General features: G+C 43.1%; 1 protein-coding gene across 2 annotated transcripts; it reads left to right on the top strand.

Annotated features, from left to right (window-relative positions):
* Positions 1–271: 271 nt before the first annotated feature.
* On the top strand, positions 272–27,784 carry LOC310872907 (stress-70 protein, mitochondrial). Of its 2 annotated transcripts, XM_083785089.1 has the most exons (17): positions 272–434; positions 1,631–1,689; positions 2,268–2,355; positions 4,419–4,600; positions 5,640–5,764; positions 7,880–7,953; positions 10,546–10,652; positions 10,934–11,096; positions 12,249–12,341; positions 13,783–13,992; positions 14,714–14,941; positions 18,133–18,355; positions 19,846–19,940; positions 20,112–20,204; positions 20,691–20,831; positions 22,565–22,598; positions 26,718–27,784. In XM_083785089.1, exons 1-17 carry the CDS (start codon positions 366–368, stop codon positions 26,783–26,785), a joined length of 2,052 nt encoding a protein of 683 aa, XP_083641215.1. In that variant the 5' UTR covers positions 272–365; the 3' UTR covers positions 26,786–27,784. The 2 variants fall into 2 exon arrangements, with proteins under 2 accessions (XP_083641215.1, XP_083641216.1); XM_083785090.1 differs by lacking the exon at positions 26,718–27,784 and having other exon boundaries at positions 22,565–23,654.

Below are 27,784 nucleotides of genomic sequence, written 5' to 3'. Positions count from 1 at the left end.
CCTTCAGGAGCCCTCACTGTGTGCATCTGCCCGCGGCCTGCCCGAAAAGTTAAAACGACACGATAGTAGGAGGTAAATGCAAAATAACCCCTCTGTAGAACATACATAACAAAATAGCAAATGACAGCGTTTAAGGTTTAAACCTTATACTCTAAGGTTTAAACGCCCCCCCCCCCCTCCCCCTTTGAGACAGGCGCTATCCTCGGCCAGCTAAACGGCGTGGGTCCTCTCGGTGCATGGTGCAATAGATGGCTCTGAGTGCAATCATGGAACATGCAACATGTGTGGGATGTTTCTAGAAGCTCTCTCTCTCCGTCAGTCGGCCAGCGTTAGCTTAGTTCCACTCTGAACGTCAGGCTGTCAACATGATGCTGCGGAGCCTGTACAACACACTGCCCAGACACAACGCTAACGCGTCTGCTGTCATTAACAAGGTGAATAATGTCGTTTTTTGCCGGCGCGTTTGGTTTAGTTTAATTGCGGGGAAACGAAACAATGTACCGGTACGCAGTTCCTTGCTTTCTGGTCAGGGCTAGCAGCTAAAATGCTAGCCGATAGCCTAGCTATAAGCACGCATGCTAGCGGCTAACGTTGTTACCTAACCGTGGCATTTGGGACATGGTTATATTGTATTTAATCATATTAATGTTTCACCTTCGGGTTTTATCGTCGAGGACGATTGTGTCTTCTGTCTGTCTCGTCGTGTCTGTCTTTATGTGGTTTTTCGTCTGCGTCACGTCAACTTGGTTTGGCTAGCATTGCAACTGTGTTAAATCAGTACTTTAAATGCTAAAGCTGTCTCGTCTGTGCACAACGTTAGTGGGTGAAGTTTGTTCGGTGTTGTCTAAATAATTACATAAATTGAATGACGGTATCCGGAATCCATGTGTTGTCGGTGGAGGAAATGATGTTCAGGTTCATTCATTGAAGAGGTTCATGCGACCTTCACTGTGGTGTCCCCGCAGCTTTCAATGTTATTTCAACCTTCCAAGGGGTTTACTTTATTTTGACTGGATGGTCACTGTCTCCAATGCTCCCTTGTGTGCTAGCAAGGCCTTCTTCATCGGTACGTTCTCTACTCTGGGAGAACATCATGACTAATAGTGACAGTCACATAATGCATAAGCATGTTGATCAGTGTTGCAGATTTTGTGAGATAAACAAACCCAAAATAATGACATGAGCACACAAATCTTGTATGTGTGATTGGGGTCTCTGGAACAAAATAGGTGGGGTGCAAATAGGTGCATCAATGTTGCTGTGCCAAATTACGTTTGGGTATTGCGAGACAAATAGGCATATGCCATCTTAAACAATTTGTATTTTCTGGTAGCAGAAGTGACATGCTCTCAATTACGCTGTGGGTGTATTCCTTCAAACTGGTCCTGACTATTTTGAAAGATTAAAATACTGTGAGTGTTAAAAGACCAGCTTCTGCAATCTGTACACTAACAGTCACACATGCTGATGCTGACATACAGTAGAGCATACAGAATGTATGGAATCGTGGTACAGTGCATGTAGAAGATCATTTAGCTCTCTGCCACATGTGTGGTAAAACATGTTCAAAACAGACAGTCCTGCCATTTATAAATGTAAACCACTGACCAGTGTTCTGATGTGACCCTAGGCATGCTGGAATGGCTTCCAACCTAATGCCCTCAGAGTCCTTTCCAGGAGGGACTATGCGTGAGTATTCACTACCATAAAGTAGGCCTACATACATAACACATACAAAGACCGACAAACAATCTACACAAGCTCATAAAGCGGCACCGAGTGCCACACTATGAGCTTGTAGATCTGCTATTTTTTACAAGTTGTGAAAATGTGTGCATTTTATGCAATATCATCTTTGTCTTTCCAATATCTTCTTTCCCAAGACACGTTTTTAACTCATAACTTTGCTTCTGGGGGGTCCCTGGAACAACATATTTTAAGATTGGGTCGGTGGCCAATTACATATAATTTCTGGGGTCCTTGACATGAAATAGTTTGAGCACCATATAGAAACATAGGTTTTTCAGAAAACATTTGTAGAAAATGGTTTCAGTCCTAAATGGGGAAAACTTTATTTTCGCTCGTATTCTGTGTAAGTGCAACATTTTCTAATCACATAGAAAAACATTAAACTAGATGCAACAGATAGATACACAAATTGAGCTTTATTTATTTTAACCAATTGAGCCCTATTCGTGAATCCAAAACGAAATGTTTCAACGTGAGACTTAGTTTAATCCATGTCCAATGTGCTGTATTTGTGGCAGGTCCGAGGCCATCAAAGGCTCAGTCATTGGCATTGACTTGGGAACCACCAACTCCTGTGTGGCAGTGATGGAGGGCAAACAGGCCAAGGTGAGGATGAACAGCCTTTTCATCATGTTTCTCATACACTTGTAACTATAACCAGAGCCAGACCTAGCCCCTTTCGTCACCCTCGGTTACCTTTTCTGAAGTTTGAGACGGGAAGAATGTTGGAGTCTATTAATTTCCAATGGGAGAATGAACGTGAACACAGCTTATGATCCATTCCTTAACTCCATGGTCACTGAACTAAATGCTGGACCCAATCATCACAAGGCAGACAAGATTTCAAAGATATTCATACTAAAATGGCTTCTTTTAGCGAGACAAATCAGGATAAAATCTACTTTATCGACCCATCTTTATCCCAACAACAAACTCTTGTGAGATTTGAGTCCAGAACAGTCTCTCTGTCCATCTGCAATTTGACGGACGACACATAGGGGGCTCTGGCCCCATATTTAAGATGAGAATATGTGAATATTATAACGTGAAATTAATGGACATATTAAAAGTGAAATAAAATGTGTTCCAATGCTTAATAATAATATAATTTTCCATAACTGTCTTAGACTCTTGGTTGGGGGCTGATTTGGGAAATGGGAATCATGACATTTGCCATATAATGCTTGCTCATCCACATGACTACGTCAGTGTTGTTGTCAGCCTGGGAGTGGGGAGGGGGTTGGTGGGGAGAAGCAAACCACGCCTACTTTATTTAGGAGACCCATTTGTAGGCTTTGTGTACTATTTCGCCTCTAGTGGCTCCAATGAAGTTGGCCCATCTTCATACATTAATAATCTTTGCCAAAACTTAAAAAAAAGATAAAAAATACTTAACGGCATCAGAAAAGCTAACCGAGGGTTCCGAAAGGGGCTAAGCCAGACCCATATATCTACTGTCATTTCACCTTTTTGATGACAACTCGGGTTTAAAAGAAAACTGCCCATCTGCAAGCTTGCACAAGCCCTGTTTGTGACCAGTTGTGAGCTTTAATGTAGATTGGCTATTTTTGTTAGTAAAAAAAAAAAGTTCTAGCAGATCTACAAGCTTGCAATGCGTTGAGCTCGCAGATCGGCTATATCCATTAAAAAAAGCATGTATGTGTTTGTTCAGAGTTCAGACGTGCTAACAGTCCGATTTTTATACCCGCAACACAGGTTAGTTTTACCTGAAGCACATGTCGGGAGCCACGGGTTATATCTTTTTTTTACGCAACACAAGTACGTTTTAACCCCGCAGCATATGTTGGGAGTCACAGGTGATTTTTAACGCACAATGCATGTCGGGTGCAACAGTGTTGTTGACTAATGACTGTACACTGTAGGACTGTTGGTAGGGGCTGTGGTGGCTCAGGGGTAGAGTGGCTGGATGGTAACTGCAAGGTTGCCTGTTCGAACCCGGGCTCCCCCAGAGTTGGTGTCGAAGTGTCCTTGAGCAAGACACTGAACCCTTAATTGCTCCTGATGTGCTGGTTGGTGCCTTGCATGGTTTCCGCTGCCATTGGTGTGTGACTGGGTGAATGTAATTCATCTATGTAAAGCGCCTTGGATAAAGGCGCTATATACATTTTACCATCTACCATTTTGGTATGACTAACTAAGGTATGCACCCTTTAAAGGGAGTAATCAAGTTATATCAGCTGTGTGTGTGTGTGTGTGTGTGTGTGTGTGTGTGTGTGTGTGTGTGTGTGTATATATATATATTAAAAAGTACACACACAAAATTATACACATACACATTTATCTTAAATATATGTTTGGGTCTTTTTGCCTTTATTGATCATAGATCAAGTTCGTCGGGACTCGAACCCGCGACACACTGTCATGCTGGATTAATAGCCAAGGTGCCTCGACCGGCGGGGCCGCTAAGCCGGCCCAGGCCATGTCTTTGTACATTTAACTCATTTGTCATAACTGCCTTCTGCCCTATGACCTCTTTTCTTTACAAAGCCTACAAGGAAAACAGAAATGTAATTTTAATTTATGTTCTAATATTCAATGCCAAACAAATCATTGGAATTGTTTCGATTACAGTTATTTGTTTGACAATTAATGGTCACGAAAAATGGCATGATTGTGACATACCCTACTCTCTGCTCGACCCCCTTCAGGTGTTGGAGAACGCTGAAGGAGCGAGGACCACGCCCTCTGTCGTGGCCTTCACAGCCGATGGAGAGCGTCTGGTGGGCATGCCCGCTAAGCGCCAGTCAGTGACCAACCCCAACAACACCCTGTACGCCACCAAGAGGCTTATTGGGCGCCGTTTTGATGATCCGGAGGTCCAGAAGGATGCGTATGTATTTCCTTTTTTTTACCATACACTTACCACACCCAATGGACAACATTCGCTAGTATAGCTGATCTACAACAGCTATACACACGCAGCGAATCAGGCTGGAACCCAGGTGTTTTATAGTACCTCAAACCTGGCTCTATCTTTGCCCTTTTTTAGCATTTCAGAACCTAACGAATTATGCCAGATCTTTAGGCGGAAGCAACCCTTCATTGATATACCATTATGGAACACTTATAGAACTACTACTTGAGGATGATCAATACGGCTTGCGGTAACTTTTATTAATTACTATATAGATATGTTCTGTGTGTCTCGTGCAGTGGTCTGGTCTCGTGCTGCTAGTGTGTACAGTAAGTAATATGCACAGTCAGCTTAAAAGATCCTCTTCGTTCTCGGAACATTTTTGTCCCAAGTACATTACGTCCCTGGGAAGTCAGGATTCCCTCCGTTTCTAGCATTGGCTCATGACTCACAGTCCACCAGTAGGTGTCCTACCTGAGACATCTAGACCCTGGTGTCAGGTAAGTATATAGCCACTGTCGGACAGAAACCAGCTGTCTAAATTTGTCAACTTTTTTGTTTTTAATTATTTTAATTGGTGCTATTGAACATCCTTAAGTCTATATGTGGGTTGTACAAATAGAACCAATACATTATGGGAAGAAAAACACTTGTTCTGACTAAACCTAACTCCACTGGATCCCAATTGTCAGTCAAACCACCTAACATTCAAGTATCCGACAATGTATTAAGTCACCAACTTTGACGACGCAGTATTGTGGTGTTCTAAAACATGTTTAATATCTTCATATCCTGAAATTTTATTATTTGAACAACACTTAAACAAGCTTGTAGATACGCTATTTCCGGTGAAGAGATTTGGTGTGGAAGGATTTTCTTTTGTAGGCAGACCTAGTACAGAGCCATGGTGGACCCCAGTCAACTAAATATATTGGGTAGGGTTCAAAGTTAAATGAGTCTAGATTAGGGCATTTACCGGTACATATTAAAGCATTTACCCTGTTATCGTTAACAGAAAGAACGTTCCCTACAAGATTGTGCGTGCATCCAACGGTGATGCCTGGGTGGAGGCTCATGGGAAGCTGTACTCTCCAAGCCAGTCCGGAGCCTTCATCCTGATGAAGATGAAGGAAACTGCAGGTACGAACAGATGTAGGCGTGCAACAATTAATCCGACTAATTGTTTTTTGTTCGTCTCGTAAACAGAACATACCTTTTTAGGAGGGTCACAAATTTCAATCAATGAGGAGAAAGAACACATTCATCAGCTTCAATATTGCAGTGTTATCTTCTTTCCTGCCCATTTGTTTTGTTTCAACACTTTCCATTTCACTTGTTTAGCCTGTATGTGGAATGGGTTCTCTTTTTTTTTTTTTTTTTTTTTTAAGATATTTTTTGCGGCTTACGCCTTTTATTGATTTTTGAAGGGACAGACAGTAGGCTGACAGGAAACGGGAGAGAGATGGGGGGGATGACATGCAGTAAAGGCCGTGTCGGGTCCGGGAGTCGAACCCGCGGCACACTGCGACTGGATTACCAGTCCGGTGCCCAGACCGTTACGCTACGGCCTGGGCCGGAATGGGTTCTCTTAATTGGATGACATTGGTGTGTGTGTGTGTGTGTGTGTGTGTGTCCATCCTCGGCATAGGAAAGTGAATCACCTACATGGCATGATGTACAGTGACTTCGGAAAGTATTCACACCCCTTCACTTTTACCACATTTTGTTTTGTTACAGCCTAATTTCAAAATGGATTAAATTCGTTTTTTTCCCTCATCAATCTACACACACTTAGTACTAAGTTGAGGCACCTTTGGAAGCAATTACAGCCTTAAGACCTTTTGGGAATGATGCTACAAGCTTGGCACACTTGAATTTGGGGTATTTTCCCCCTTTTTCTCTGCAGATCCTCTCAAGCTCTTGTCAGCTTAGACGGGGAGCGTCGCTGAACAGCTATTTTCAGGTCCTTCCAGAGATGCTCAATGGGGTTCAAGTCTGGGCTCTGGCTGGGCCACTCAAGGACTTTCACAGAGTTGTCCTAAAACCAATCCTTCGTTATCTTAGCTGTGTGCTTGGGGTCGTTGTCCTGTTGGAAGGTGAATCGTTGACCAAGTCGGAGGTCCTGAGCGCTCTGGAGCAGGTTTTCATCCAGGATGTCTGTACACTGCTCCATTCATCTTTCCCTCTATCCTGACAAGTCTCCCAGTTCCTGCCGTTGAAAAACATCCCCACAGCATGATGCTGCCACCACCATGCTTCACCGTAGGGATGGTATTTGCCAGGTGATGAGCGGTGCCTGGTTTCCTCCAGACGTAACGCTTGGCATTCAGGCCAAAAAGCTCTATTTTGGTTTAATCAGACAAGAGAATCTTGTTAATAATGGTCTGAGAGTCGTTTAGGTGCCTTTTGGCAAACTCCAAGTGCGCTGTGACGCCCGGCTGTCATGTGCCTTTTATTGAGGAGAGGCTTCGGTCTGGAGGAAACCAGGCACCGCTCATCACCTAGCAAATACCATCCCTACGGTAAAGCATGGTGGTGGCAGCATCATGCTGTGGGGATGTCTTTCAACGGCAGGAACTGGGAGACTTGTCAGGATAGAGGGAAAGATGAATAGAGCAGTGTACAGACATCCTGGATGAAAACCTGCTCCAGAGCGCTCAGGACCTCCGACTTGGTCAACGATTCACCTTCCAACAGGACAACGACCCCAAGCACACAGCTAAGATAACGAAGGATTGGTTTTAGGACAACTCTGTGAAAGTCCTTGAGTGGCCCAGCCAGAGCCCAGACTTGAACCCCATTGAGCATCTCTGGAAGGACCTGAAAATAGCTGTTCAGCGACGCTCCCCGTCTAACCTGACAGAGCTTGAGAGGATCTGCAGAGAAAAAGTGGGAGAATACCCCAAATTCAAGTGTGCCAAGCTTGTAGGATCATTCCCAAAAAGTCTTAAGGCTGTAATTGCTTCCAAAGGTGCCTCAACTTGGTACTAAGTTAAAAGTGTGAATACTTATGTACATGTGTTTTTCCAGTTTCTTATTTTTTATAAATTAACAAAATATTTGAGAACTTTTTTCACTTCATCATTATGGGGTATTGTGTGTAGATTGATGAGGAAAAAAACAAATTTAATCCATTTTGAAATTGAAGGCTGTAACAAAACAAAATGTGGTAAAAGTGAAGGGGTGTGAATACTTTCCGAAGGCACTGTATAATAAGACTGCACATTGTATGTGATTTTTCCTTTGTTCTTACAGAGAGCTTCCTGGGACACAGTGTGAAGAATGCAGTTGTCACCGTACCAGCCTACTTCAATGACTCCCAGAGACAGGTACACAAACACTCACACGCACGCCAGCTCTAAGTCAGCTGTCCAGACAGTGTGTGTCTGGTTCAGCGTTACAGTGCTGGTAGAGGAAGGTTCTGTACTTCTGGTTTGCTCCAGCAGGTTCTTTTTTTTGAGGCTGCTGATGTTGAACTTGTGCAGGACTGGACCCAGCGAGAGTGGACTGTTCTGATATTCACTGCAGGACCGACCTAGTGCTGGGCCACACATGCTTGCACAAGCTGATCGTAACCACACTGGAGGGTTAATAATCCTAATCGCAACCCCTCAGCCAACCTTTAGATTAATGGGTTGGTTCCTTGAACTTCCTTACTTGAGATTCAATAACTACTATGTGCAGAATTTCATAGAGATGGAGGAAAGTACAATATCACAAGATAGACCAGTATTACGGTTTCACTGTATTTATTAGGGATTGTTTCTTACAACTTTTGGAGAACAAGTTGTGCAACAACTGCAACTCACTGTTCATGGGTCAGGCCAATGAGTCTCGGAGTGTCCCCACTTGGCATGTGTGTCTGGTTTAAATTAACCCGTTAAAAGAAATAAGTAAAAGATGTTTGCTTTTAAAGAGATCTTAAACTTTAATCAGTTTGGGGTCATTTTAACATATGTACTGTAACAAAAATGCATTTAAATGTCTGCTCCGGAACCTCGAGAGGTGATCCGTACAATAGCTTTTTATTTGGGCTATTAATAATTAATCCAGCCTTTCCCATCAATGTCCCTTCCAGCAATGGAAAAGGTTGGGCTCTGAGCCTCTGCCACCTAATAATAATTTATAGCCTGGGTAAACACCTCCCCAGATTTGCATTCTGCCTGAGGGGAGAGTCTGGCATAATCGCCTGTGTGGCTGTTTAGCCGTGGGGCGGTAGAGTAGCGTTGACGGACAACCCCTTCAGCCAATCAGCGTATATCAAAAAAGTGGCGTCATCTAAACTCGTTCCGTTCCTACTTCCTCATTCCTCCTCCACCTGCAGACAGTACATACTACATACTCTATGCACACAGCAGCAGCAGCAGTGAAATCTTCTTGTCACACTAGCAGTCTCCGTTTATTTCTGAATCGAATGTAAACAATTTTTGCTGTCTCTGCAAAGATAATTGTCGGAAAGCCGGCCGTTTATCTAACACCACCAGGAAGATTTACGAACGGGATCCTAGCCTGCTCAAATCGTTCCTGATTGGCCAACGTGCGCTGTCAATCACAGAGTCCTGAGCTCGGTCGTGGATTGGCTCGTACCAAAGCTGATACAATGCTAAGGACTTTGTATTCCCATTTAGCCAGACTCAGCCCTCATGGCAGAATGAAATGTTGTCCAGCAGGGGGAGTGGGTTTACCCAGGCTAAATAATTTACAAATGTTGTACTGGACAAGCCCACTGCCTAAAGTTCCTATACAAATCCACTGGAACTTCAAACTCAAATGTAACTTTGATAGATTCATTTAAAACACCTATTCTTGGTTATGGTGATTGATAATGTCCTAATATGTGAGGGGGCTTTCAATTCATTTTAGCTTTTTATTTTTCTCATATTCAAAATAATGGTTAATATACAAATTATTGAAATTAAAAGGCAACACGTACTACAAGTGGGATACAAATAGGTGCTGGAAGTGTATATTGTTGGCTTAGATAGCATTTGACACAGACTTATAGCATGTTATGTAGACAGCACTATAATTGTATTGTATATAGTCATAGCACGCCATAGTACATATGTATAGCATAGTAGTGAATATGTATAGTTTATTATGTATAGTGTATGTATAGTTTCATCATATAGATATTCCACTGTTACCTTCTTAGCTTACGCATGTTTCATGATAAATGCTTTTATGTGATGTATTCCCATGCTTTTGTTCTTGCTTAAATGTAAGTCGCTCTGGATTAAGAGCGTCTGCTAAATGCCTAAATTGTAAATTGTATATGTTCAGGAATCTGCTTTAATTTAAATATAATGAATTTGTTGCTGCATATCAGTATTCTGTGAAAATGGCTTGTTTGGCTTTGGTGTCGCCTTTGAATTAGATGGCACTTCACTGAAAATGAAGTTGTGCCTTGATCGTACTGAAATGTCCTTTAGGAATGATTTTACTTTGGAACCGGAACAGATGGAAGTGAATCTGATTAATTCCTCCAGATGAGCACAGCTTTGGCGACCAAATCCAAGGCAGCCCTGTTCACCTGCACCTCACCAGCACAGTAGTTTTCCCAAATATAGATAGATCTTTATTTGTCATTGCAACGTGTACAACGAAATTAAAAGTGCCAACCAATCAGTGCATCATATCACAAAACAACATACTGTACAAGCTAAAACAAAAACACACATGACTTCTTGTTATTGCACAACCCCAGCAGCACTAATGCACAAACATGTAATTTCAGCTGTTATCGCACAACAAACCCTTATTGTACTTAAGATAGCAGAGAAACTAAAAAGTGTCGCAGCAACAGATCATTTTTTAGCAGCATTGAGTGCAACTACCGCTGTGGGATAGAAGCTGTTACTGAATCTGAGAATATGTTTTTCTGGGTCATTGAATAATCATGAACTTGTATGTCTCTCCAGGCAACTAAAGACGCAGGTCAGATCGCTGGTCTCAATGTACTTCGTGTCATCAACGAGCCGACAGCTGCCGCTCTGGCGTACGGACTGGACAAGACCCAGGACAAGATGTAAGAGACGGATGCTTTCCAGTCCTACGCCAATGGGCTGGGGGTGCTTGGGGGTTGGGTTGTCTCTGTCACTTTACAAAGCAGTGATGCAATATTATATACATCTGATTGAGTTTGTACCCCACTTAGACAGTGGGTTTAAGACTGTCGGTACATTTTGATGCCAGTGCTTTCATACTTTTACTCAAGTAAATTTTGAATACTGGTATTTATGCATTGCAGTATTGATTCTTTTACTTGATTAAAACATTTCAGTACTTTTTCTCACCACTGCATTCCAGTATTGCAGTCTACGACCTTGGAGGAGGCACATTTGATATCTCGGTTCTGGAAATCCAGAAGGGTGTGTTTGAGGTGAAGTCGACCAATGGAGACACCTTCCTGGGAGGAGAGGACTTTGACCAGCACCTCCTCCAACACATAGTCAAGGAGTTCAAGAGAGAGGTATGAACAAGATTCAGGAGCCTGATATTGATCATGATGCTGCATTAGTGTGTTTCCAAGGGGCCATATTAGACTATATTTAAACACCCAAGGGCCAACTACATCTCCTGATATAATGTACCTTCGGACTATAAGAAAGTCACATACATATGCATCACATTTAAACGATTGTATTTACTATCATCAATATTTAATATCAATGGCAATGTCAATTGTCAGGTGTGTACTGTGAACAAGTGTAACTCAGCCTTTTTCAGCCATATGCCACATTACCAAATGTAAAAAAAAGGAACACTGACAAATTATACTCTGGGAAATTGGGTATATATAGCCTCGGTATCGTGAGGCTAGTGCCAGTGAAATGCGCGACATTTAACAAAGAGCCCTCTTCCGGCCGAGACGGAAATTATTGACCTGAGACCAGATTCGACAAATGTCTTCTAAGACAGTTTTCTGAAAAACCAATTTTTCTATATCGCTGGTTCTCAAACTATTTTATGTCAAGGAGTCAAGGACCCCCCCCCCCCCCCTCCATCTGAAAATATGTTGTTCCAGGGACCCCCCCCCCCCCCAATATTTGAGAAAAAAACGTTTGCTGTGAAAGATTATATATTCAATGATTTGCACACATTTTCACGATTTCTCAAAAATAGCTGATCTTCATGCTCGTAGCAGCACAGCACTCTGTGCCACGCTATGAGCTTGTAGATACAAAAATAATGGTTAAAGTGGTTAAATGGTTAAAGTGGTTAAAATCTAAGGCAACACAGACGTTCTCAGGTCTAAATGGGTTAATGTTTCAAGATTCTATGCTCTGTTGATTTATGTAATTTACATAGGACCACAATGGAAACAAGTCCCCAGGACATTTTTTCTGTTATCCCTTTAGCCTACATGCTTTACTCTACTTAGACAAAGAAATTAAGGTAATCAATAAAAAAACGTACACACATTTACTTAATGTCAATTATCAAAACAAAATTGTGAGATTGGTAAATGGATTAATTGCAAGAGGCGACTGACTCAGCATCTTAAACACGTCTAAACCTTTGCTTGCAGTGATGTAGTAGCTTTGATCATAGTAGGGTGTGTTGCGGTAGGGACACTGAGGCACGGTTTTGATTGGCGTGCTGTCCTGTGTGTTCTTTACAGTCTGGCGTGGATCTGACCAAAGACAGCATGGCCCTCCAGAGAGTCCGAGAGGCTGCCGAGAAGGCCAAGTGTGAACTGTCATCTGCACTGCAGGTACACACATCTTGGAAAAGGGCAACACTTTTTGTTCTATTATCTGTACTCAAAATATGTGTAGGCTCGTTTTAATGGCTTTTGTTTTTCACTCAGTGACAGTTTTTAAAGTTGCTTGATATATATTGCTCAATATTTAGATATTTGATTAAATTAATGAATTGCATCAGCCCCCTTCTTATATAAACCCATTGTAATGCCTGTCCTTGGTTCTGGTGACTGATATTGTCCTTAACATGTGAATTGGGCTGTATTCTTTTCCCCCTCAGTACATAACTAAACTAGAAAAAGTGCCCTTCTGGGCACAGGTCTCCACCAGGTTATCCACAGATCCGTGCAGTTAGAGGTAAAAACACTTTTGGGCCAGTTATAGCGCCACCTTGAGGCTGAGTTGAAATTGTTCATGTGGCATTTCGTCCTCGGCCTAGTGGGAATGTGCGTGCACAATTTCAGGGAAATCACGCGATGTGTTCATGATTTGCAGCATTTTGTTTGAAACTGAGCACTCCTGTGAACTTTGGAAGCCAATCTTAACCAATCAGGATGGAGTCTGAGAAATCTGAAAGACACGTTTCGTTGAATGGCTCTAGAGAGACTGTGTACTAATTTGCGTGATGTTTGGACAAAATCTGTAGGTGTACTGTGAAAAAACTTGTTTTGCACAAAGCGGCCTCCTGGTGGCGCTATAACAGGCCGTTCTGGAAAGTTTGGGGCAGAGGTTCATGGTTGGCATCCAGGGAGTGTGTGTGCAAAATCTGGCATCGACCGGGTTAACGGTGGCTGAGATTAGCTGGTCACGGACGGACGGACACACGGACACACGGACACACGGACGGACGGAGTGCAAAACATACTCTCCCCATGCCTTCGGCTGGTGGAGACAATAATTGGAAAAAAAGTTAAAACACAGCCCCCTCAAGGACAATATCTATATTACAAGACAATACCTGCGTGTCACATTAGCTCAGGGCAGGATTGCTGTTTAGCAGCAGCCACGATCACACGCCACGGTGCACGGCCAGCCTCCGCTCCCGCACCAATATGTGTGCCTGCTTGCGTGTAATACCCACATTTAATAAGTTTATGCCACACACTGCCCCCGCACTGCATGTTGGGAGTGACACAGCTTAAGTCACCGATTGCTCTGCTACATCCCCCTCATGTTCTCACCACCCAGTTCAGCTACACCACACACACTAACCTACACAACTCTCCACACGCAACACAGAGCTCTTATTGGCTAGCCCACTCACCTGCTGATCCACACGCAGCAAAACTCAGCTGTGATTGGCCAGCCAGCCTGGGTTCTGCTGTGTCAACGGGGACGCTGTTATTGCATCAAATGTCACAATAGAATTTTGACATTGTCGTCTACCAAAGTGTCCTTGTCCTTATGTGGATAAATGTCTGGAACTCTATCTCTCCCTTTACCACATTGCAGACTGACATCAACCTGCCATACCTGACTATGGATGCCGCTGGGCCCAAACACCTCAACATGAAGTTGACCCGCTCCCAGTTTGAGGGCATTGTGGCCGACCTGATTCGCCGCACTGTGGCTCCATGCCAGAAGGCCTTGCAGGACGCGGAGGTGTCCAAGGGAGACATCGGAGAGGTGCTGCTGGTCGGAGGCATGAGCCGTATGCCCAAGGTATGTGAGACACACACACACAGAACTTTAATTGGTCAAACTAGCAATCGAAGAATCTTTCATAAACCCCTGTTGGTCTCAGGGTTTCTGCTAGGCATTTTCCTGGCCAACACGGCCAAGTGATTTCCGGTCAAGTGCTAAATTAATTGGCCATAATTTAATACATGTCACCTGTGTGTTTGCCACCCAATGATTGCTACAGCTGAGTAGCGCAGCACGCCTTTTTCAACCACAGATGCTCTGCACTGTTTCTGTCTGTCCATAAATTCAAAAAGCATCACTTACTGACTGTATCTACTCCATCATGCAGGGGTGTCACTTGCCAAATAGAACATGAAGTATTTGGGAAGGACGAGTGATAAATATACAAGCTACACCGCATCATGTGCTGTAATATTTCAGAGAATAAACAAACTTGACTCAATTTGTTTCAGGGCAGGCTATGCCTACCTCGTTCAACTAAAGGTTGAAAGAGGTATGAACGGCTGATTTAGGTAGAATAGTAATGTACAATGTAATTAATGTAGCTTTCATACATATGGTCATGTTCACTGTTGCATGATGCCAGCCTATTCCGGTAGTTTGCCTGTGTTCCAACTTCACTTTCCAAAATGCTATCGCCATCTCCGTGTCACGTCTGTGCTTGTAGGTAAATTATATCCCTGTTCGGTTCCAAAGTCGGGACGTTTTACTGATGCATGCTGTTTCTGTCCATGTGCAGGTTCAGCAGACGGTTCAGGACCTGTTTGGCCGCGCTCCCAGCAAGTCTGTTAACCCCGACGAGGCTGTGGCCATAGGAGCCGCTATCCAGGGAGGCGTGCTGGCTGGAGACGTCACAGACGTGCTGCTCCTGGACGTGACGCCTCTGTCGCTGGGAATCGAGACTCTGGGCGGAGTCTTCACAAAACTCATCAACAGGAACACCACCATTCCCACCAAGAAGAGCCAGGTACTGAAACTCATGTGTACAATAGAGCCTCTAAGGTAAACCCAAGACCGGGATCTGACCCGAACCCGGCTCTATCATGGTTCCATTCACAAGAAGTGATCTCGTTCTGTACTGGTTCTGACATCTCTGTACTTTTCGTGTTTGAAACTCTAATAAGAATTCTAATAACAGACAGGTTAATTCCGTTCTGGGTAGAATTTGCATGGATCTATTTAGGTACGGATCGGTCAAATTGGACCCGTGAAGACCTCTATTAGTGTACACCTGAGTTTGAAACGCGATATGGGGAGTTCAACCCCCGCATCCCCAAACAAAGGCATTTCTATTTTTTATTTGTTTTATCTCCCCTAAAAGCATAATTTGACAAATTACTTTCAATCCGTGCATTTTACAGGGCCCCCCCTTTTGTTGTGTCCTACATCTCCATATACTGTGTGCATTTGACAGGGTTTCTGTTGTGACATCAGTGCAGTGATGTAAATAAAATTTCAATTTAATGGACGCACAGGTGATCATTCAAATTCCTGTGGTTCCCAAAAAATATATATTATTTAACTTCCTGTCTCAAGACCGATACCGATAATAACCAATTAACCGTATAGGACGGTCTTTGACTGAAATGTTGCCAAATAAAGTGTTCATATTGCAAGTGCAGTCGGTGTGCGGGTCTCTGTATTAATGCCACGAACGCGGGACCTCGTTCTTATCTCCATGACCTGCATGTGCCAAAACGAGGGACCTTGTCTTTCTTTAATTAAAAAAATGTATTCATTTATTATTATTTTTTCCTTTTACGCACATGTTAGACAGTCTGCATATGGATCCGACGTGCATGCTTATTACTCCTTATTCTGCTCAATGAGCCAAAAGCCATGGTTTGGAAGGTTATTTATCCCTCTTCTTACATCCGTGGACGAAAACAGTCATCACTGTAAGAGATGCAACCGATCCGATATTATATCGGTATCGGCCTCCGATCCAGCTTAATTAATGTATCGGAGATCGGATTTGATGCCACCGATACACGCTCCGATACAGGAGGGGGACACGTGTTTAAAAAGCCCCACTAAGGTGCAATATGCAAGAGAATGGAATCACTTACAGACTTAACAGTAATAAAAGTGTAAAGTTTACCCGTCGTCGCACGGATCAGTCACTGCATGCAGTTCAGTTGTGTGGTGGAGCCTATCATCTAGCTGCGTTCTGACATTGTTGTTGATGAGATTGCTCTTGTAATCCATTCTTCTGCTATATATTTACTGCACACACGTGCTGTTTAGCGCTATGTGATTCAATCTTTGTAACTTTATTATTGCCATTGAAAAAAATGCTGCTGTGACGACGATGATGATGATGAAGAATAAGCGCATGTCGTCGTCGCAGTAATCCGTCTTCATATAATTGGCTCAGTTATCAAACCATGACATTGTTGTCAGAAGCTCAAACACTGATTCAGATTGTAAGTTTAGTGCAATTCTAAAGACAGAGTTTGCAAACTAAAGTAGCATAAACAACACCAGCGCCATAACAAACGTCCTGAGGTATTTATTTTCTCCCCGAGTTCTGTCGGTAAGGCTCAAGGCTTTTGTCACATGATAGCACAGCTGATTCCCGGCATCGCATTAGGGGTAAAAAAGGTACCACGTGTATATAGCAATAATAATAATAATTATTATTAATAAACCATAGAATGAATTAACAGGTTACATGCAAAATGTACCTTTGCACATAATAATAATCCATAGTATTAATTAACAGGTTGCCATTCCCTTAAGGTTAAACAGTTCATATTCTTATTTCTACAGGTTAAACACTTAACCATAAACATCCCCTCTTTGAATTGTTTTGTATTTATTTGTTTTGCTATGTAGCCTACAGCAAATATCGGATATCTGGAAATTTCAAAATGAATATATCGGATCGGATTGGAATTGAATTGAAAAATCAGTATCGTTGCATCTCTAATCACGGTCTACCGCAGCCTACAGTCTAGGACACTTGTCTGTGTGCTGGGGGTCTACACTTCCTGGTTGCTCTCTAGAAACATTAAAGAGGAATGTGCACGGATGTGTGGCCCGGTCTCCTGCGGGAGGTTTGCACATGCTCAGTGTAAACGGGAACTGCGATGGCGCAGAGGTGCTAGAATCTAGCTTTCTATCTAGCAGCTAGATAGAAAGCTCATAACTTGTGATGTAAATAATGAGAACCAGAACAGTTGAGAATTAAACAGCAGTCACCCTTCCCTTTCCAAATGTTTTATCTCATCCACAGCACTTTAATGAACAGTATCCATGTTCACACAAATAAAAGTTTGACACATGTACTACAATCAAAGTGAGCATCAAAAGAACATGAAAAATCCACAAAAGAAAATATACAAAAACATTAACATTTAGTAAATGTACTTGTCCTTTATCTTTCAGTCTGCTATACACAATTGTTTCCACAGTTATGAAATTGATATACTTTTTCAAATCAAAACCAAATTGTACCATTATCTTTTTTTTTATACCCTTTTTATTATTTCAGTTCAGGGTCGGTAACTCTCATGCACCTCTAGCACCTCTGCTGGAACACTCCATCATCGCAGTTCCTGTTTACACTGCACATGTGCAAACCTCCCGCAGGAGCCCTGGCCGCACCTCCGTGCACCTTCCTCTTTATATTTCCTAGATTGCTCCAAGGAAGCTCTTAGAATGAAGTGAAGTGGTCACGTGACTGGGCTGCGCCATGACACTTTCATGGACACTTTCATGGGAGCCAAACTCACACCGGTAGTGCAATGAATACATGGCAGTGAATGGAGCCGGCTGGACCAGCTCATAACAAACATTATACATGAACGATTGCGAGCTTTGTCATATAATTGGTTCAGGAATATGAAAGAAGACATAAGTGATATCACACGTTTTTTCCGAGTGGTTGTTTTTCGACTTAATAACTATTTATTTTTATTGGGGTATTTATAGAAGAGCACATAGTAAGTTTTCTGCCTGGGCTGCTCTCTGCTCTTTGAAAAAATAAATCACATTAAGTAGTATGCACATCAAAAAATAAGAGCCTAAAATAACGTGTTATATATATTTTATTTTCCAGAAGCGATCACTTTACAAAAGGTGGGAGGGATTAGGTTAATGTAGGTAGGCTATAAGTGGACAAGTGGTTAAAGCAACACGCTTCTCCCTCTGCAGGTGTTTTCCACCGCAGCAGATGGACAGACCCAGGTGGAGATCAAGGTGTGCCAGGGAGAGAGGGAGATGGCAACCGACAACAAGGTGCTGGGTCAGTTCTCCCTGGTGGGCATCCCCCCGGCCCCCCGTGGCGTGCCACAGGTCGAGGTCACCTTCGACATAGACGCCAACGGTATTGTCCATGTCTCGGCCAAGGACAAGGGCACTGGCCGCGAACAGCAGAGTAAGTGTCAGAGCCATCCACTCAAACATAACGGTATACTGTCACCAAGAGAAGCGTGTCCAGTTTGAGAACTTTGTTAGGTTGTCTGTCATTATTATGGATGCACGAATATTTAGCAACCGGATTTGTTTGGACGAAAGTAGTGTAAATTAATAATATAAAATGTATTTTCTGTGTTCGGCCAGATGAGTGAAAAAGCTTAAAGATTATATAGAAATGGTGATTCAAGACTAATCAGCTGATACGAATGCAGGAGTGGCTGGTAGAGGTGTACATATTTATTGGCCCCACCATTCGTTTCACCTGGTAACTATTTGATTTGATTCTATGGTGCATCCTAATTTCTATATTTACTGCTAATGACTACTTATTAATGCAGTCATATTATGAACTCCTTTGTGTCAGGCGTTTCCATTGGAAATAGAATTACGGGAAGTAGACGGAGATCCGGATATTCGATCATCCAGTTTCCTGTGGGCATCATTCTTTATTTATTTTTTTTACACCACGCTGTTCGCTAACATTTGAAAAATAGAAAAATTAACGCGTCAAAACCCCTGATTGCCACTGAGGGCCCGTGAGCAAAAAATAACACGTCAAAACAAGTCATTGGCTACGTGTACATGAAGGGTGATCATTCCGAATAAATACTTCCGAATAAAATACATCCGATGTAATGTTTCATCGCATTTATCAACTTTTCGCTGCGCGCCTCACAAGGCTATTGGATTCATTTGTGCTTCGTCTTTGCACAATGCACGTATAGGCATACATTGTGTAAGTAAGAGCTGATCTACAGGCTGACAATGTGCCCCACATAATAGCGTATTCTTGGGACTGCGTGTGTGTGCGTGCGCGGGCTGACGGCATTGCGTCCTCTCTCCACTGTCTTTCTGTGAGTCCCCGATGCACTATATAATTTGAAAATGATCAGTGATCATGATCAACTCGGGACGGTTGGATCTTTGAACACTCACAGACCAGGGGGATCATCAATCATCACTGCATGCTGCAGCCTGCTCCACGTTTTTTGGGGGGGATTTCGGAGCTGCAAAATGCAAGAAATAACGCACTCTATGTGCAAACTCCTCGGTGCGCCTTGGATATGAGCGCCTTGGAGTTGGAGCGCAATGGAAATGAGCATGCTCAGAAAGACCAGAATGAACTTACATCCGAAGCAGCGTATACATGAGTCCAATTTTCTTTCAATCGCAATGAACATCGGAGTAATCCGGCCAGTGACATCGGAATGGTTTTTAGATCGCATCGAGCGTTTTCATTCGGATGTAAGTTTTTGTAGGTGTTTACATAACAACGTTTAATAGGATTGAACTTCTATTCGGAATGAAAAGGGGATTTAACTGCTCATGTAAACGTAGCCAGTGGCACTGAATGATTAAGACCGGAGGTATGGCTTGATAGTGCCGTGCGGGCATGTTAAACGTCTCCCTGCTTCTCTGATTGCCTTTGTTCCTTTTCTTCCCACCCAGTTGTCATTCAGTCTTCTGGAGGTCTCAGCAAAGATGACATTGAGAACATGATCAAAAACGCTGAGAGGTACGCCGAGGAGGACAGGAGGAGGAAGGTGAGAGAGAGAAACTGAATCTTGGGATTTTGTGTAAAACGTGAACCTTTTAATTTGTGCTCCATCACACTAACCAAGTTGCCGCTTTGCCAAAAGAAAGGGGCACTAAGATCTTTGAATGTCTTAAAATAAGCGCAACTGAATTTTTGGTGCCCGTATTTCCACCCGCAGGACCGAGTAGAGGCAGTCAACATGGCAGAGGGCATCGTTCATGACACAGAGTCCAAGATGGAGGAGTTCAAAGACCAGCTTCCAGCAGATGAGGTACGCTCTGAAAAAATCTGTAACCATTGCTAGGCCTGTCAGTTATCACATAATCACAATTATTTGAGATTTTCCAACAATGTCAGAAATGGCTGATATATAAGCTTACAACACATCTGCGTTGTAAGCATGTAGATCAGCTATTTTTGTATGATTTACAATAACTTTTTATGATTTTGTTTTGTAAATTGTCATACTCTAAAAAGTAGCAGGGTGAAAAAAGTTCCCAAGCTCACAACATATGAGCGAGTATCGCCATTTAGATTATATTTTCTTAAATTAGTATTATCTAATATTATCACAAGCTTGTGATAAATAACTATTGATCCATTGGGACATAAAGGTTTCATACGGACGGTTACAATATTTATCTTCTCTGATTTATTGCTGCTGTTTTGCACAATCTTATTTAGTGATTCACAGTTGAATAGTGGTTTGGTTTGGGGTTGACTTGTTCAAGACTAAGTGTCTTTATCTTTCTACCAGTGCACCAAACTGAAGGAGGAGATCACCAAGGTCCGGGATCTTCTGAGCAACAAGGACTCCGAAACAGGAGAGAACATTAAGCAGGCTGCAACCACCCTCCAGCAGGCCTCACTCAAACTGTTTGAGATGGCATACAAAAAGGTAAAACACTCGATTTATACCAGTAGGTCCCAAATAAAGTCCTCAAAAAGGTTTGGTAACGCTAGAGCACCCTGGGCAAGACCTAAGCTGAAAAGATCAGCAGAAGTTGCGGGATTTTAGCGGAAGTGAAATCGTTGATGCTTTACAAATCAGTTTACATTCTCTGCGAATGAAACAAGTGTTGTGATTGGTCGGGAAAATATCGTATCCGGGGGAAATACATTTGACGGCTGTTCCGGAGGATACAACCGCCGATAGCTTCTCTGCCTTAGGTTGTGACCAGGCTTTTCTTTTCGCAGATAAGTAAGCCTGGGACCGAGGCTAACGCTAGAGTGATGGTGGTAATTTGTGGTGGTGCGCTACCCACACGGATAGCCGTGTTGCTCATAACACGAATGCATACACCTTACTAATTGTACCGTGTTGTACAGGTGACTAATCAGGATTTGTAATGATATGCAACACAATAACAATTGGTGTTATAGCAGGGGAGAAATAATCATCCCAAAATAACTTTCCAAACCTTTTTTGAGGAGTTATAGTTGTAATGACATTTATTGATGGGGCTTCTAAGCTAATGGAAACTACATACTTTCTCTTCCTGAAAAGTGAACATGCTGAAATGGAGGCAAAAAAACCTACTTTGAAATATTGTTTGCTCACCAAATCTGCCTACCGTCATGTCATTGGTAGGCATGTCCACAGCCCTCATGAGCGAATACAGCTCTGGGCTACATAGTTGTAGCAGGTCTCCCTTTTGGCATAAACATACACCTGTTCCGGGTTAGTAATGTATCTTCATTTGAATGGCTCTGCAGCAGATTTGAACCGGAAACGCAACACATGAAGTTGTGTTTTCAGGTCAAATCCGCTGCTCAGCCAATCAAAGATATGGGAATTTTGGGAATACTGGTGAGGTGGTCCTTTTAAGATCTACCGTTTCAAATCTGGCAAATCTACATGCTCGGAACGTGTCGCAACATGCATTCTGAGCGTACGACAGGACAGCAATGTGTCCCTTAAAGGTGTAGTGAAATGAAAAAGAAGTTTTTCACACTTTTAGACCATATCCGTGGTCATTATATGGGCATACCTAACAATGGATGCCAAAAAAATGTGAAAATTCTCATTTCTGTGTGTTTTTATATCAAAGGTCCATAAAATCGATTGCATTATTTATGTATTAAAACGAAAACGTGCTGCGTGATGACGTGTAGAGATACACATAGATAAAAGCCAATAACAATGAAGCTCAACCGTTTAATTCCCCATATTTGCGCATCCGTCAATCACAGGTGCTACTGATTATACAGAATACTGTTTTTATTTCCATTCGAGATAACATCCAGACAGTGTATTACTCGCTTTCAACTTAATCATCACGCTAGAATATGTATCTGAAAACATATGGTAGAAATAAGCCACATAACGGTAAACTGGGTGTGCTGGCCGACCATATGATTTATAAACAAACAACACCACGCTGTTGCGCATAGCATAGCTATCGTCCCTAGCTACCGTCCCATCGCCTGAAGGGATGCGACGCTCTGATTGGTTCAGAAACGTCAGACCGGTGTTTCATGTTGAAACACCATTTTCATGTTGTTCACCATGAATGGCAGCTCACTAGTTGTTATAGGATTGGTAAATGGGACAAACGGCAATGTTGGTCATGGCGATATGTATCTGAATGTGTCAGTGTTTGACTAACCTTGCCCTCTCCATTCCTCTAGATGGCGGCGGAACGAGAAGGTGGAGGCAGCAGCAGTGCTGGCAGCAGTTCGTCCTCTGAGGGAGAGAAGAAGGAGGGCCAGCAGTAGAACCTGACTTCTGACCTTTTTTGGACTTGGGTGTTGTCACAGGGATGTTGCCGTGACAACACAGGAACTGGCGGGCTGGCGGTTGGGCTCAGATTGGGGGGCGCTCCTGAGCCACAAACTGTTCTTAGTCATTCTCACCATGTTATATAAATATATATATATACTGTCTTTTGGCAGTCAAAACGATAGTGGAGAACGAATATGAATACGAATGTCAATGTGTGTCCTCAACCCCTGTGATGTGTTTGTAATTTAATTGTCCAAGAGCGATTTAGTTTAATTTGCTTTCTAGTGCAGTACATTTTCCTTTCAGGACGTGGCTTTGTCCTGACCACTGCTCCGTTGTGTTTAGTTCTGGTCGACTGACCGTGACAATGCAATACCTGGAAGAAGACATCTGTGTTGTCTTTCATCTGTTCTACTTTGTTTGTGGCGTGTCTCCGAAAAAACATCCACCACTTGGGCCTGCTTTACTGCACAACTTCTACTCGTGTGCCACTTTTCAGCCACAGGTTGGGACTTAAATCCATTTAATGGTCCTCACTAATGCTCATAAGATCAGCATCTCGGTCTCCACTGTCTCATCGGTGAGTTATGAACACTTAATACAATGACCTCATCGATGAGGATTCCAAGCTAATACAAACTACAGCCTTTCCCTTCCTGGAAGGTTAGAATGCTGAACTAGAAGACATTGTTCTTGCAATACAGGAAAAGAGAAGGCAAATTAAATTACCAAACCTATCTACCGATGTCACAGGTAGGCATCTTTCCTAAGTAACCCCAGCCCTTCTCTGAGACACAGTGACTATAGACAGAAATGGGACCATCTTCTAATGAGCATCCCAAGCTGGATGTTCTGTTGCCATTATGCTTTCTATACGAGTGCTGCCTCGATGCCTGCCATTGAGCTCTGTGCATGGTGGGAGAGAAAGCAGGCACGTGGCAGTGTTGTGAAATTGAATAGGGGGGAGGGGAGGGGGGTTGTGATGTATTTGGCGGATAGGATAAATATGAGGAGTGAAATTGAGTTGTCTCAATTACTGTTGCTGTCTTTTCTAATAAACGTCTAAAATAAGATCTGTAAGGTCTTTTGTTTTAGCCAGACTCAATTTTATTTTGCCAACGGCTTATTCGGTCTGGCTTATTAGCCAGGCTACTTTTGTTTGGCTGTTGAGACCACCATTCATGCTATAGCAAACTACAAGTTGTTTGCTATGGTATAAGTCAGGGATTTTCAACTGAACGAGGGACCACCACCTTGACTTAGAATCAACCTGGGGACCACTGTTGTCGGGTAGGGATATGGGCTAAGATTAGTGCTTTTGTAACACTTTCTATGCATCCCATGTGTATGCATCCCACTATTTCTCAACCAATGGTCCATTGACTATCAATACTTTCCTAATAATGACTCAACCAGACAATCCGGTGCACTTCCCCCTCTTGAGATTCTAACTCCCTCCTGTTGAATTTCTTGACGTGACTTGTTACTAAGGGTGCGTTTGAAAATGCTCACTGGGAGCGCACTCCTATTAGTTTGCATTGCACAGTGCGCTATTTCCGAATGCGCTCCTAATTACAACATGGACGTCATCATAGGTCACCAGGTCATTGAGTTCACTGTTGGAATTTCAGCATCTCTCTTTTCCTGCATCTGTCACCTATGCTATAATAGAGGTTTCTTTAGATCTCTATGTAATGTAACATATATTCTGACTAAAATGTATGGAGTGTCAGTCCTGATTCCTGCTGGCTTTGGGGAGGCTATGCTGCTGTAGCCTACTTTGAAATAAATTGTCACCACTCAGAACTTCACCTTCACCTCTCCTGCGTCTCTATATCTGCTGCCTGCTGTTTTTAAGAACCGTTTAGTTTAAGGTAGAACGCTTGTGTGTAAAATACACGACGATCCTACATTACTGAATGCATGGTCATGGACCACATGCAATAACTTTGGACCACCGATAGTCCGGCAACCACTTATTCTATAAGTGGTACAGTGATTGTTATTAGTGATGAAACCTGTTATAGCATAGGTGACATGCAGGAAAAGAGGTGCTGAAATTCCAACAGTGAACTGAATGACCTGGTGTCCTATGATGACCGTCCATGTAGTAATTTAGTAACGAGTCAGGTCTAATATGCTGTTGGAGAGCTCTTTCCCTATCGTACACACATTGAGACTGATGTGCAAGGTGCTGGTTTAAATGTATATTCAGTGATTTCACTCAAAAAACCTTAGGTTTCGTTTTTGGCTGTGGGACCCAGCCTTTCGTCCAATCAGAATAGAGAGTCAAAAACGAAACCTAAGGTTTTTTGACCCCCAGGGGTTAACTGGGGACAGGGAGGAACTCCTTATATGGCCAGCACACACTATAGTAGGGAGGATTATCACAACAAAACAAAAAAAAGTGATATTTGAATTAAGTGAAATCACTGAATATACCTTTAATGTAGAATATTCAATTCCCAACAGATCCCCAAAGATGATGTTTCATGTCATTCAATGTCCTGTGTGTAGGCTGGACAGGCGCTTCCTAGCGAGAGACTAGATTGTTGTGCAACGGTACTGCGTGCCGATTGACACTATAATAACCAGTAAGACGCCCTGAGGGCAAGAAGTGAGGTCGTTTAATGTATGTTAATATCATGGATATGAATGATGCACAACTTATTAACCACTTATTTGAAAAATACATTTAAATTGGTAAACTATCTTGCGAAAGCCTGGGACCTGAGGAAAACGGCCATGTACAGCCAGTAAGGGATAGGAATGCTAGTTACGTTGTTTTGATGTGTTGTCGGAAAATAAGTGTGTATATAGTATTGTATATTGATATAAAATGTAGGCTACTCATTGTCAGATCAACATAATGGAACGTCAGAACAGGTAAGCTCCATATATGTAGATCTAAGGGTTTTATGGGGTCAGATCAACATGGAATGCATTCTGTACTGGCTATATATAGATCGTGTCACAAGGTCTGACGGACAGTCGATTTCCATAGTAAACTGAGACATAGCATGCGTGGTTCAGTGGTTGCCTCTATAGGAATAACGTCCAATCAGAACAGGGCAGGACATATACACATATTGTGATGTCACTGTATATTGTCCATTCAGGGGGGCAATTATTTCTTGCTATTGGTTGACATGACATCACAGCCCAGAGGGCAAACGGCCCCAGGAATAATTACGATGAACTCGCTACTTTCTTTTTTTTTTTTTTTTATAATTTTTATCCCACGATTTTGTAACCCATTTTTCACCCCTGTGTCAATTATCTAATGTGATCCTGGGCTCTACACATCCTCCGCCAACCTGGGGAGAGCAACGGACTTGAACTCATGCTTCCTTCATGCCTGAGTGTCCAAGTTGCTCCTTTACACCTGACAGGGGGGAGTTTCCCTGGTTGGACGTAGCGCGTGGAAGGAACACGTTATTCCAACCAGTTCCATTCCCCTCCATCAGGCGCCCCGGCTGGCCAGGGGGAGGCAGTTTAGAGACCAGGATTACTGCATGTTTTTGTGAGGGTACCTACCCTAGGGGACACGGGGAGAACATGCAAACTCCACACAGAAAGGCCCTTTCACCAACACCGCCTCGGGTATGGGCACTGATGACGCGGAGGAGGAAACACGCCGCCAGCACCCACAGCGCCCCGAGCGGGAATCGAACCCAGGACCTTCTAGCTGTGAACTCGCTACTTTCTCGCTACTTTCTACTAGTCCCACATGACGTCACAGCCCAGTAGCCAACTCCTGCATTGTGTGGATGTGATGTAACCCCCTCCCTGTCTTCCTATTGGTTGACCCACATGTCACATGTGACCCACACGTCACATGGGGCTGCGACGCTCTGATTGGTTCAGAAACGTCAGACCGGTGTTTCATGTTGAAACACCATTTTCATGTTGTTCACCATGAATGGCAGCTCACTAGTTGTTATAGGATTGGTAAATGGGACAAACGGCAATGTTGGTCATGGCGATATGTATCTGAATGTGTCAGTGTTTGACTAACCTTGCCCTTTCCATTCCTCTAGATGGCGGCGGAACGAGAAGGTGGAGGCAGCAGCAGTGCTGGCAGCAGTTCGTCCTCTGAGGGAGAGAAGAAGGAGGGCCAGCAGTAGAACCTGACTTCTGACCTTTTTTGGACTTGGGTGTTGTCACAGGGATGTTGCCGTGACAACACAGGAACTGGCGGGCTGGCGGTTGGGCTCAGATTGGGGGGCGCTCCTGAGCCACAAACTGTTCTTAGTCATTCTCACCATGTTATATAAATATATATATATACTGTCTTTTGGCAGTCAAAACGATAGTGGAGAACGAATATGAATACGAATGTCAATGTGTGTCCTCAACCCCTGTGATGTGTTTGTAATTTAATTGTCCAAGAGCGATTTAGTTTAATTTGCTTTCTAGTGCAGTACATTTTCCTTTCAGGACGTGGCTTTGTCCTGACCACTGCTCCGTTGTGTTTAGTTCTGGTCGACTGACCGTGACAATGCAATACCTGGAAGAAGACATCTGTGTTGTCTTTCATCTGTTCTACTTTGTTTGTGGCGTGTCTCCGAAAAAACATCCACCACTTGGGCCTGCTTTACTGCACAACTTCTACTCGTGTGCCACTTTTCAGCCACAGGTTGGGACTTAAATCCATTTAATGGTCCTCACTAATGCTCATAAGATCAGCATCTCGGTCTCCACTGTCTCATCGGTGAGTTATGAACACTTAATACAATGACCTCATCGATGAGGATTCCAAGCTAATACAAACTACAGCCTTTCCCTTCCTGGAAGGTTAGAATGCTGAACTAGAAGACATTGTTCTTGCAATACAGGAAAAGAGAAGGCAAATTAAATTACCAAACCTATCTACCGATGTCACAGGTAGGCATCTTTCCTAAGTAACCCCAGCCCTTCTCTGAGACACAGTGACTATAGACAGAAATGGGACCATCTTCTAATGAGCATCCCAAGCTGGATGTTCTGTTGCCATTATGCTTTCTATACGAGTGCTGCCTCGATGCCTGCCATTGAGCTCTGTGCATGGTGGGAGAGAAAGCAGGCACGTGGCAGTGTTGTGAAATTGAATAGGGGGGAGGGGAGGGGGGTTGTGATGTATTTGG

Source organism: Protomyctophum parallelum (assembly GCF_964188405.1).
Source record: "Protomyctophum parallelum genome assembly, chromosome: 16".
Lineage (NCBI taxonomy): Eukaryota > Metazoa > Chordata > Actinopteri > Myctophiformes > Myctophidae > Protomyctophum > Protomyctophum parallelum.
This window is presented reverse-complemented; position numbering and strand designations above follow the sequence as displayed.